We start from the raw sequence: 13,789 nt of genomic DNA on the forward strand, positions 1-13,789 counted from the left end.
ATGCTTGATTAACTCCATTTCAATGTGCAATCATAGTAATTATGGGAACAAAGCACACTACTTCAAGTGCACTTTTTCCAAGGCTATGAAGTCTTCCCAAGTTAAAAAGATGAAGAGAGAACCATAAACTACATGATGCAAGAGAGAAAATACAACAAGAAAACTAAAGAAGAGACATTCATTAGCATTGTATTCAAAATGTGCAGGCACTCTTACTCTGTCTTCCTTTTTCGGCAACTGATCACTGATAAGCGCTTTGGTACGTCTCAGAAACCAGCCAGACATTATTCTTGCTAGCTTCACCATGGCCTTACGACCTGTTGCTAGCTCTCTTTTAGTTGCAGTGTGCCTCTGGCCATGCTCCACTGGATCAGAAAATTTCTTCTTGAAATGCACTCTGCTACCTAAAAGTCCTGGTACAGCCCTATTAAAAAACAAAAGGGGATGGGGGTTGGTTCACTGATTTAAAGCATACCATAAACTTTTTTTTCTGACTAACAGCAAGCTATCTTAAAGTAGCAGTCACTAGAGAAACCACTAAAAATTTTAAGTACAAATAGAAACAGATACTATTTTAAGACATGCCACTTTTCCTTTGTTTTCTGTGATTCTCAAATGCTAAGACACACACCTCAGGAAAAGGGTTCCAATCTCAAGAAAAGAAAAAGTTTAGCAGAACAAAAGAAATCACAATTATATAGAAGCTCTAAACTACAAGGCTGCTAGTGTTGAGGAGCCTAAACTGGAAGCTAAACAGGCATGTTTTCAATATTCGCTGGTTTTATGAAATCAGACTATACAGATATTACAATTAACTGAATAAAATCTTGAGAAACCCAATGGTAGAAAGAATTTAGTAACTGTTGGCAGCATTACACATTGGAACAATTTACTAAGCTTAGAATATTCTTCCTGCTATTTCTGTTCTGTATATCCTTATATTTAAAATATATTTGCTTTGTTTCTCCTCTGCAAAGCATTCCCAGAAGATTTAAATTTGTATCTATGGTGAGTTGCACCTCTCCTTGACCATTAAAAGTTTTTCTGGACAAGACTGTTACTTTTCAAATATGTGTACTTCTACATTTTGGAAAAAAATAAGCAAAATATTATTATTTTCATCCTCCAAGTAGGTCTCAGACTGACCTGCACATACTGGACAGAGCAAAGGCACTATGTGGGTCAAGGCTGTGTAATGATTTCCTATCTACTGGGCAAAGGACAGAAGAAAAAAAGACTGTCCCTATGGAAATAAAAAAAAAAAAAGGAAGAAACAAAAAAGGGTAATATGGGAGGCAGAGGAAGAATAATTCTAACTACTTCCCAAATTCCCCAAAGAAGCCAGCTGGGATGAACTCCAAATGTATGAAACAACTGTAAAATACCAGGAGCTTACCTCCCCAGTAAGTTATATTCTCAAAAAAAAGCAGGTGTTTTGAGGTTGAGGGCTGTATTTTGTTGTTTTTTCATAACACAGAGGGGTCCATACCATCCAGTCCTGCCCCAGCCCCACTGCACAGTCAACACACAGAGATGTTTAAACATAAAAGAAAATATTTACCAGTCCATAACACACCAAAGTTCCTTCATATTGTTTTGAAGAATGGTTCCAGTAAGACCTATGCGAACATGGCATTTTAATGACTTCATGGTTTGAGTTATTTGAGCCTTTGGATTCTTGATTCTGTGTGCTTCGTCCACTATCACAGCAGACCACTCTATACTGCAGATCAAAAAAAGATTTCATTAATTGACACTACTTGTCCCATCATCCCACATACATACAAAAAGTGAAGCCAGCCACACAAACAGCTGTGATTATAACACATTATTACTTTTTGATTTCTCTGTTTTGCTACATAATATCACTCCATTTCCTTATATTGTTTGTTTAGTAAATTAAATTAACATAGTTGAACATAATGGCTAAACTACATCATCAAATAAATAACCTCCTGTTTCCTGTATCAAATGCTTTCTGTGAACAAAGAAGCTTTCAATCTGTGGACCAATAATCCAGCATATCTCACTAAAATTAACTCCACTCATAATTAAGATTTACGAAAAATAATTAAGTCTCTGTAGGTAAACTATCGAAATATACTTAACATAGGTATACTTCATTTTACCAACAAAAATTATCCAAGGCAAATACCAGTGAACTGAAAACATTTCAATCTGCATGGTTTCCTACATGTAAAGTATCACTCAAGAAAACATATACAATACCAATATAGCAGAGGAATTTTAATATTTTGGGATTGTGATGACAAGGAACTTTAAGCAGTAACCAAAAGATATTTTGCAGCCAATTCAAGAATAAAACTTAGGGATAGAATGACCTGTATACTGAGATAATAATAAAGAAAGACTTCAAGTCCTTAGGAAGAGATTTACTAACTTTATTAATTAAATTTATATATATGAATATTTCAGAACACAACCATATCCAGATTGATATGCTGCAAAAAGCTGAAGCAGACATGTTTAGAGATGTTTAGCAGAAAACATCTCCTGAGCAAGCTGCATTTAGGTCACTAATGAAGGCTGATCTTGTGGCATTTTTGCTAATCACTAAATAAATTAATTCATGTTCAAGTTCCTACATTCCCAAAATATGCTAAAAATTGGGAGTTTCTGAAAAGCCTAATGGATGTTCATATCCTAGCTCCTTCCACTTAAATCTCTCATACTGATTTACATGCATAACTGAGCATATATATCCTTATTCCTGACAGCTAATTACTTAAGAGCAGCTTTTGAGGCCAATCCATTACTGTATTGAAGCAAGACACAAAGGTTCTCCTGGTGTCAAGATCACAGGCCCATCCAGTCACATCCTGTGCAGAAACAGTTTGATAATCTGCATGTTGAAGAAATGTATTTGCAGTCACACATTAGATCTCCTCCACACATGCACCTATTTCCTGACCACAGTCCATTCCATGATCAAGCATGAAGAGTTCTTCAGAAAGAACACAAATCGTTGATAACAAAACAACTTTATTCTTCTATCTGTACTTCTCTATTCTCTGTACTTCAGACCTGAGCACAGAAATGAAGATCTGATTGTTTTGATGATGGATCTCCAGACAACTAAGGTACCCTCTGGGGCCTGGACCTTTCCCAACACCTGAAATGCCAAGATCTGCAGATCCACTTATATCAGCTGCTGAGGGCAAGGTGCTACCACCAGCCACTGACACAATTCATACCCTACTTTCAAGATGACATAGGGGAAAAGGATGTTTAGGATTGGATAAGAAATGTGTGGGTTTAAATCTCAAAGCTTTTCGCATTCAATAATCTCATCAAGCTGGTGAAAAGAGCAAGTAACAAGGAAAATACCTTTTTGAGCATTTGCTAAAAATTCCAGGTGATTGCTCTCCTTATACTGACAGACAGAAATACTTTCTAAGTATCTTTTAGCAGTCATTAGGTTCCAGGCAGGCAAGTCCAGCATCTTTCAGAGAACATTTCGTAAGTGTGTTACCAGCAAAGACTGGTTTCATTCAAACACTTAGTGCTACAAGTGTCCCATTACAAAGACAGTTGCATTGAGTCTGTCTGAGATGGAGTTGATTTTCCCACACCAGCTCTCACTGGTCTCACTGGTGGGTAGCTGGAAAGGTGTTGTTAACACACCAGTGCTTTGGCTACTGCTGAGCAGTGCTGGCACAGCATCAGCGCTGTCTCTCAACATTCCCCCCATATCAGCAGACTGGGAATGGGTAAGATCCTGGGAGGGGACAAAACTTGGCCCACTGACCCAAACTGACAAAAGGGATAACTCATCCCATACGGTATCAGCTCAGATACAAAAGCTAGAAAAGGAGGAGGAATGGGGCATTTGTTATTTATGATGTTTACTTTTCAGGGCAACTGCTACATGTGCAGAAGCACCATTTCCCAGAAGTGGCTCAACACTTACGGGAAACAGAAAACAAACCTCTTCTTCCCCTCTTTGTTTGTGCATGTGTAAACTTTTGCTTTAGTAAACTGCCTTATCTCAACTGAAGAGCTGGTTTTTATCTTAATTTCTCTTCCCTGTCCAGCTGGGAAGAGACTGATAGAGTGGCTTGGTGAGCACCTGGTGTCCAGTCAAGGTCAACCCACCAGAACTCTACAGGTTAAACTCAGAAGTACAGGATAAATTCAGTAGTACAGGAATTCTTCTCTGCCGCACAGTGAGTCAATGTATTTTACAGCAAATATGTTGTACGGAAAAAAGTCCTTGAAAAGAACAATGCACGATTAGACAGTTAAAATTCAGTGTGTACAAAAACATATTAAAACTATTACCTGTTAAATTCATCCAAATATAGGCGAAGTATCTCATATGTTGTAAGAGCAACTTCAAATTTCCCTTGCTTGATGCGACTCAGGTCATCATCTTTTTTACTGCCATGTAAGACAGAGACTTTAAAGTATCCCCATGTGTCTAACTCATCCTTCCAGTTGTACAGCACTGAAAGAGGGGCCACTATGAGGAAAGTCTGAAAACAAATATATATTACAGTATCACCAGAAAAAATACAACATACCAATTTCTCAATAACGGAAGTCAAGATCTTAACTATTTTACTGCTCCGAGCAGTCTGACTGTTTAATTCTGCCCTTTCAAAGGATGTAAGAAAAATATCTAAAGTTAATATAAACTCAAAAGTTTACACTGAGTAAGTATACAATGCATCATAAAAATACTGTCATACTAAAATTAAATACTAAAAAACACAATTAAATTATACGCTTAACAAATGCAGTAAGATATGAAACACTATCATTTTGTGTTGTCATAGCATCTGTGTACATATATATATATAAATTTGTAAAATGTTTTACAAATGGAGAAAATAAAAGGATGAAGAGGGTAAGCAGCTTCCTCAAATCCGTAAGTCTAGTCATCATGTGAATTGAAAACAGATAGTCCTGAAAAGAGTTAAAAAAATTAGGACAGCTCATACAATTCACTTAGTATCACAGGATAATAAAATCAAAGAGGTAGGAAGTGACCTTGGGACATTTTCAGTCCAACTTTATAGTCAAAGCAGTGGCAACACTGACTTCAAACCCAAGCTTAGCCAACTGAGGTCTTCAAAATCCCATAAGGATGGATGGGGTCTACAACCTCTCTGTGACCTCATTCAACATTAAATGTCCTCAAAGTGACATCCTTTCCTCACATACAATCAAGAGCCAGAATCATTCCTACTTCTTTGCACATGAAGTGCTATCCCTTTACCCCTTCCTCTCAGCCTGTATTTCCTGAGGAAATGTATCCATTACTCACAGAGCTAAGTCACATAACCCATTATGCCAGTCAAATTCTCTAACAATTGCATCAAAATAACAATGGAAAATAGAAATCACATGGTTTCAGTAATGGGTAAAATTAAAATGATCTTCAGATGTGTCTTATTCACATAGAACTTTTATATGTATCTTTTATTTGCTGTCACTGTATTTCATTACCTAGATTATCAGCCAGACTTACTTCCAACATTATGACAGCCAATCAAGAAAACACAAGACATCACAGGGCTATAAGCATTACACTTTCCAAAAATACGGATTTGTCTTAATTCAATACCCTGTTATTTAGACACACTTTTTTTTACTTTAAAAATATCATCACAAAACACTAATTTTCTACTCACTGGGTTTTTCAAAGTACTCTAGCCACAAATCTAACCCAGACACCTCCAAATGTTTTCCATTCGTGCAGGTGAACAGTAGTAATAGATTACACAATAACACCTAGAGAGAGAGAGGGGCACTATGGCAGTCTGGAAAACGGAAGGCTTCTCAAACACTACTAGGACAGGCATGAAATCCTACTTCAGCAGCTGAATTTTAAAAATTAATGTATATAAACTCCTAAACCAAACAAACAAACAAAAAAACCCAAACAAATGCAAGTATTGCCTTTCATCAAAATCCTTAAGTTAGTATCTCTAAAAGTTGTACCTTCTTGGGGTTACAATCTGAGCCCTTTTTCATTGTCCGCAGCAAAAACTCCGGCATATTATTTTCAATATCCTCACGTGTTCCCTTTTTGTGCAATACTGCAGCCAAAAATGAAATGACCTTGAGAAAGAAAACAATTCTCAGTAACTATGTATAATAAGAAATTGAATGAATTCCACAAAAAATAAACATTTAGGACAAAATCCTGGACAGGACTCTGGAAGGTGGTTTGGTTTAGCGGGGGCGAATATTTTTTTCTGGGGGGTGCAGCAGGGAGTGTTTGTTGGCTATAAATAAATCTGGTTTTAAAATGGGACCCCTCCCTCCTCTGGATTCCCAAGAACTCCTTGCACTAATGATAGGAGCAATTAATTGCTCTATCTCAGTCTTTTATTCTTTAAGTGGAAATGTCACAAAAATACACAAGAGACAGAGTATGAATGAGCCAGGAAAAAACAGAGATGAGGTTTGTCTTGCAACTCTCCTCCTTTTCAGGGAACTTGAATTTCAGATCAGAAAACAGAAGGAACAGATATCCTCTAACTATCCTCTCAACTTTATTTCTGCAAAAGGAAGAAGAGGCTTATCCTACGGGTTTGTTTTTTACTAATACACATTTTTCTGTATGTTCCATTCTTTCAAATTCCTGTTCTTGACATCAAAACCATTTTCCTCCTTTTGTGTCATATTCTCCCATCTGATTCAAACCAGTCAAGGTGATTATGAGAACACATTTATTACAATATACCACAGCAAGGACAAACATCCCAGCACAGGCTATTCCAAACTACTCCTATCATGTTCCAAAACAGGAAGAAGGTAGAGGAAGATCTGGCCAGAAAATGCAGATTAAAAATTCACTTGGGATAAACAGTATCCATGGACTAAGTAGCAGCAAGGACCAGGTGCATCATCAGAGAAGTGCCCTTCTTTTGAAATCTCAACAGGCCCCTTTTATTCAGAGCAGCCAGCTCCAGCCACTTCCTTTTTGCAGCTGCTACACAGCTGCTCATAGCAGGCTAGAGGTAAAGCTACCAACTGTTGATGTCCAAAAAAAGAACTTTCTCCCTCTAATGATGGGGAGAAAGAGCTAGTCAGGAGAGCAGAGTGCAGAAAAAACACCTCTCTGAAAAGAGTAGTTGGATGGACAGAAGAGAGAAAAAATCCATCCTAGGTATGGCCACAGAGTAAAAGAAAGCTATGTAGAATAAAAGTAACCCAAGCATTTTCATATAAATAATATCTCACAAACTGAGGTTGAGATGACCTGCCAGTTTGCACATGTTGTTTAACTATTGGGTTTTACCTTTAAATCCTTTGAGAATTAGAATCAAATTCAACTGAACAATAAATCTCCATGTCTTTTCTACCTTCTCAATTCTTAGTAGAATTTACCCCACATATTTCTAAGAGTAACAAAGGCAGTGAAATAGCAACTCATTATCAAAAATCTTTGGCTCTTCTAGATAAAGCAATCTAAATGCCTAGTTTACTGTAATCACTAAGAAACAACATTATTCTATTGTTAGGTGAAGTTTAGGCCTTCAGCTAAACTTCAGCTTGATATGTATGAACCATATAGCCAGGACATTTAAAGCAAAAATCAGTTCAGAAATACAAAGAACATTAACATTCAAAGGATCTCTAGAAAAGTTTATCTCATGAACCATCCTATAATTCAGAAACACTAAGCTTCTGCCAACTGACAATCATAAGACAACTTTTCTCAAAGACTTTACCAGTTATTCAATGAAGTTTAAATTTATTTTTTCATATGTACTAACCTTTTCTAAACAAGTGAACTCTACCATTTTACTTCATATCCACTGAACTGACTTTCCCATGCTGAAATTTGAACACATTGAACACAAACACTCTGTTTAACAAAAAATACACAAGATCACAGAATCATAAAATGGTAAGGGTTGGAAGGAACTTTAAAGATCACTTAGTTCCAATCCCTGCCATGGGCAAGGATGCCATTCACTAGACCAGATTGCTCAGGCCCCCATCCAACCTGAACACAAGGGTTACTGGAAGGCCGCAATGAGGTCCTCCAAGAACCTTCTCTTCTCCAGGCAGGACTGCCCCAAATCTCTCCACCTCTCTTCATAGGAGAGGTGCAGATCTCTCAGAACGCCTCGTGGCTTCCTCTGGAGTTACTCCAACAGGCCCACATCCCTCCTGTGCTGGGGACCCCAGACTTGGATGCAGTGCTCCAGGTGGGGTCTCAGAAGAGTAGAGCAGAGGGGAAGAACCATGTCTCTTGACCTCCTGGACATGCTGCTTCGGATGCATCCCTAGGCTGCAAGCACACATTGCTGGCTCATATCCAGCTCTCCACCCACAAGAATCCCCCAGTCCCCCTTCTCAGGGCTGCTCTCTACAGCTCCCAGTTTGTGTTCATGTCTGGGAGTGTCCTAGCCCAGGTGTAGCACCTTGCAGTTGGACTTACTGAACTTCATAAGGTTGTCATGGGCCCAATTCTCAAGTTTCTCCAGGTCCCTTTGGATGGCATCCCATCCTTCTGTTGTGCCAACTGCACTGCTCAGATTTGTGTCATTTGCAAACTTGCTGAGATTGCACTCGATCCCACCGTCTGTGTCATTGAGGTAAACATTGCAGAGCAGTGTTCTCAAAACAGAGCCTGAGGACATCACTCATCACCAGCCTCCACCTCAACACAGAGGCATGACCACAACTCCCTGGCTACAGCCAGCCAGCTCTTTATCCATTGAACTGTCCATCCATCAAATCCACCCATCTCCAGTTTGGAGTTAAGGATGTCATGTGCAACCGTATCAAAGGCCCTACAAGAATCAGAGACATCTGTCCATCTTCCCACATTGACCATTATCATAATTTCATCATGTAAGGTCATCAGACTGGTCAGGCACAAGTTTGCCACTGCCTCAGATCAGTCTCCTCAACCTTTCTCTTCTGACCTCTGTACCTACAGAATCCTTTCTTGTTATTCTTCACATATGATACTCTTCACATAAAATATTCTTTGAAATCTCTACCTTTCTTCTGAAAACTTGACACAGATTAAAAGAAATAGCCATCAGATGTGAATTCCACACAGGAACACACTGTCACTATGTTCCTATGTGGAATTGTGATAAATGTGCCTAGAGAATCAGCTCTGAGATTCAAAAATGCAAGATGCAATCACGACAAATAAATTTAGTTTTTGCCCCCAAAGCTTACTATTATCTTTCACATATATATAGGCAGATAGACAGATAAATATATAGACATGTCTTACTATATGAAATCAGATTATTTGCAGCTCTGAGCAGGAACAGTCTTCCATAACTATTGAGCTCTTCAACTACCACGGACAAGAAACTTGGCCCTTCTTAAAACGAAGCATCAGCTAACAGATGATACAAATCTTTATACAAATCCATGATACACCTCTAAATGCTCTATGCAGAGTTTTGACAGTTTAGTTTACCCACTCCTCTTGTTAAGTTTACTACAGGACAACACTTTTGTTGTGCTGAAAGACATCTATCAACATTCTCCTAAATGGAAAGACAATAGGTACCACAACCAATACCTGTGAGCGAAGAAATGAGCTTGCACTGGACACATGGAGCAGGACAAAATAGAGTGGGACAAAAAGTATCTCCCACAGAACTCAAACCACTCACTTTAAATCAGACAGACTGTAGAGAATTTCCACACATAAAATCACCTTAATTATAGCAAAGCAAGTAAAGAGCAAGTAAAGAAAAATAAGTAATTTAGGTTGGATGCAAATTCCAGATTCAAAGCACAATGAAAAAAATCCAGCTACACTTTATCCTCTCATCAATCAAGCTGCATTATTAAAAAAGTGATGGAAGTAGCATGGAATACCAAAGCACTATGTCCAGAGATGGGAGTGAAAGTGTCAGTTCTTTTGTATTCCCAGAACAGTGAAACTGTTTGTTTTCAGGAAAAAAGGAAAAAGGTATTTTAAAAGCAAGAGTCACATAAGGGTCTCAAGTTCTTTTAGTGTACTCCAGTGCAAATTGCTTTCATGACAGGCAGGTAGCAATCCTCAAAGTAAATTCAACACACTAACATTTTAACTACCATAATTACTCGTGCTTATACTAAAAGGAGTCACATCCCAGTTTTATGGCCTGTGAGGAGTGAGTCTTAAATCAGCAACGCACTCCTGGCTCTGAGCGCTGCCTGGGCATCATGTCCTGCCTCATTCATCTCAGCAACAGCAGAGGGAGGTCTAAATTTCATAAAAACAATGCTTTTTAAAAAAAGATTTACAGATCCCAGAAAATACTACCTCCTCCCTCAGTAACAAACAAAAAGAATACCTGTATTGTCTTTCCAAGGCCCATATCATCTCCAAGAATACACCCTCTTTTATTAGCATAGTGTCTATACAGAAACTGGGCTCCTTCCCTTTGATAATCACGCAGGTATCTGTTAATTGTATACGGGATAAAATCGCCATTGTCAGATAATTTAAAAGCAACTCCAGGAGATGGAAGATTTCGGTCAGGAAAATATGGCTTTTCCAGATCACCTTCATCAAATATTAAGCTTTTCCAGGGTCCTCTACTGTCTTTGACTTTACAAAGTTTTGTTATTAGTATTTTCCTTTCTTCAGACTCCAAGAATGATACAACAGCAAATGATTTTCCATTCTTGTCCTTTTCAAGAGAAGTTATTGTTCCTTCATGAAGCTTTCCATTTTCAAAACAAGGGGCAAGGCATTTCTCCCCAATACGCCAATGATCTATAAAAAAACCAAACACACATAGTGACAAACTGGCCTGATGTACAAAGTATTTAATTTCTTCACTATTAAAACAATGGATATCAATTTAGTTTACAAAATTCATACAACTCTCTACAAGCACTTTATTGAAGGTAGCACTGGAATCAAAACAGCAATTACTGTTTACAGCTAGACATAAAATTTTTGCTCTAACACCACTATTTTAGAAATAACAGAATGTGTATAGGAAAAAAAGCAAAATCCAGGTTCTGATGCATTAAGTTAACACAGTGGCTTCACACAGGCAAACACACAAAGTGGAAAGACCTCACATCGCACTGGCAATCAAAAATAATACAAGATACCTCTACTAAGAAAAACAAGATCTTCACTCTTCATAGTAAAAAGATCTCACAAATAAGGGCTCCACACAAAGTTTTCCAAATCTCAACTGATAGAAAAAGGGATGCTCTTTTGAGTTTGCAGAAACAATTTCTAATCTTCCCCTGCTCAGTCATACTAAAACAAAGGGATGATTTGATTAATTTCAGAACTGTTATTGTTTCTTATCTATTTGCTGGAGTGAGTTTTGATACTTACAAGAAAGTAATTATCAATTACCATGAGATGCACCTTATTTATAGGAAGGAGTGAGCCAGGGAGATCTTCCACCAGAGCGAGTATTCATCATTCTATGACCAGTGGTGGTATATATTCCTGGACACATCAACCCAGACATTTTTCACAGGTAAGGAAAAAAGTTCTGAAGGCAAGAAACTCCACCTTAGCCTATTTTAATGTCTCTGTGTAAAAACTGCAAGAAGACTCACCAAGTTCTGAGCACCTAGAAGCATACACTTACAGGATAATGTCCACAATGTATTAGTTAAATCAATGATAACCACTAGTCATTTACTAAATTTATTTAATTATATACACTTAGAAAAAACAAAAGCCTCCATATAGCCAAGCCCACTATTCTGCAGCCAGCATTAGCCCTAAGCTGACGTGCAGGCAACAATAAAAATAGTACAAGCCTACAGAACACCCTTATTCCAAAATTCTTTGGCCTCTAAAATATTATTTTAGTTACAGAGATTTCATGAGCCACAGGTAGTTTGTCTGGTTAGCAAATACCAGCAGACTCACTCTTTCAAGTAGCTCCACTCCCCTTTCAACACATGCAGATTCCTAGAATTTGGTGACTTCTGACTAAAAATATTGTGGGTCTGCTCTGCATACATGTCACACTTTTTCCTGATATGAACTTCGATCCAAAGACCTAAATTGATGGCCCACCAGTTCTTACACTAACAAGATCATAAACCAAAGTCTCTCCCTTCAATTCACTATTTTGCAGATCTCTTTAATAATGGCCCCATCATCCCTTTCTGGAGTTCAGCCCCACACCTTGTGACCTGCTACGTAAGCTGCTCCAAGACCCTCAGCCATTCCCTCAGATCTTCTCAAAGACTTGAAGCTCAAATGTAACTTTCTGAGGCAAAGGGTGTGTACAGGCTGTGTATTCAACAAATCATACATAATTAATCCCTAAAGTTCATGGTATTTGTCCATCTCTCATCTCAATGTAAAAAAGACGAGTACATTAACTTCTTCCAGTAGCATCTAATTCTTTCTGCAATTTCATGAGAACAGGAACCAAAACTGAAAAACTGAAACGAGCTATGTTCAGCACACTGCTATATATGCAAATCAAAGTGCTACACAGCACTTCTGTAGTTCCTTTTTTTTACAGCAGTGAAGGGACACGTTCAGAAACTCTCAAGTTAAAGCCATTATTTAAGACGACAGAGCTTTTGTTTTTAACAAAGCTTTTACTTGAGGCTAAAGAGTTGCATATGGATCCTCACAACTACAGTTCAGGTGCAAAGTGGAATAAATTACACTGGGCAATAGTATTAGTGTTACTAAACTCCAAACTTAGTGAGAAGCAGAGAACAGAATGAGAAAAAGGCTGAGACATGAAATGGTATTAAGAACACCATTGCTGCATAAGGCCAGAAAATAATGCTGTTAAAGCCAAAGCATGAACTGCTTAGTTTAACTAGCCTGATTCACCAAGTTCTTGGCTTCTGAATTAGAACCATAATTTATGTGGATCAGTTTTTAAAAATAAAGACAATTATCTCACACGGCTTCCTAGCATGGGTACAATACATTTGCCACCAATGATGAAAGCTGGTATTTAAGATGCTTACCTGTACTTACGCCTTTTACTACAGGTGGAAAAAATGTGCCACTGTCAACTTTGACTGTACTAAATCATGGTGCTAAAGGCCTCCTGTCACACACTACTTCCTTTCAACCACTACTCCTCTATGAAACTATGTCGAATGCCTTCTAACTAGTGAGGGCTGACAACTTAATTTAAAATGCAAGGTTTCGTTTTCCTTTCGTTTAATTTTTTTTTGTTTTTACACTCTAATAAATGACTGTATAAACAGAATTCGAAGATATTGCAGAGCAAGACACATGGAAGACGCTTACCTGGGACACCATCACCACACATTTTAACTTTTGGCCGTGCAAAGCCCGACGGGGGCCGCGGGCGGAGGCACCGGGGGCGGAGGGGCACGGGCGCGCTGGGGACCCACCGCCGCCCCTCCGCCGGGGGGCTCACGGCGGTGCAGGCGCCGAGGGAGCGGCCGGGGCGCCTCAGGCGCCGTGGCTGTCCCCGCTGCCCGCCCCGCGGCCGGCCCCGAGCGCCGCAGCCGCGCAGAGCCGAGCCCGCGGCCGGGGCCGCACGTCGGCCGCGCACCGCTCCGCCCCGCCCCGCCTGGCGCGGGCAGCGCCGCGCGGGTATCGCGAGAAGTGCGTTACCATGGTGCTCGGTGCTCAGGGGCGCCGGCGGGAAATATCGCGAGATGTTTCTGAGGGGCGGTGCCTGGGTTCGCGCTGCCCGGTGGAGCTGTGTGGAGTTCTGTCCTCGTCAGGGGACGAGAGGCTTGGAGCTCTTGGAGTGGATCCAGCACAGGGCTAGGAAGCTGATTAGGGGGTTTGGGAGGATTTCTTTTGTGAGGACAGGCTGAGGGAGCTGGGCCTGTTCAATGTTGAGAAGAGATGGCT

At 39.4% G+C, this 13,789-nt stretch overlaps 1 protein-coding gene across 2 annotated transcripts in view; it reads right to left on the bottom strand.

Annotated features, from left to right (window-relative positions):
• Positions 1 to 13,405, bottom strand: part of ERCC6L2 (ERCC excision repair 6 like 2) — a 53,092-nt gene extending 39,687 nt beyond the window's left edge. For both annotated transcript variants that reach the window (XM_058823422.1, XM_058823423.1), the window contains exons 1-6: positions 13,211 to 13,405; positions 10,296 to 10,720; positions 5,968 to 6,087; positions 4,303 to 4,496; positions 1,562 to 1,723; positions 217 to 424 (exon numbers count right to left, since the gene is read on the bottom strand). In XM_058823422.1, coding sequence (XP_058679405.1) covers positions 217 to 424; positions 1,562 to 1,723; positions 4,303 to 4,496; positions 5,968 to 6,087; positions 10,296 to 10,720; positions 13,211 to 13,232 — 1,131 coding nt within the window. In that variant the 5' untranslated portion in view covers positions 13,233 to 13,405. The remainder of the gene's footprint in view (positions 1 to 216; positions 425 to 1,561; positions 1,724 to 4,302; positions 4,497 to 5,967; positions 6,088 to 10,295; positions 10,721 to 13,210) is intronic.
• Between the last annotated feature and the right edge of the window lie 384 nt (positions 13,406 to 13,789).

This window comes from Ammospiza caudacuta, chromosome Z (assembly GCF_027887145.1).
Source record: "Ammospiza caudacuta isolate bAmmCau1 chromosome Z, bAmmCau1.pri, whole genome shotgun sequence".
Taxonomy (NCBI): Eukaryota; Metazoa; Chordata; class Aves; order Passeriformes; family Passerellidae; genus Ammospiza; species Ammospiza caudacuta.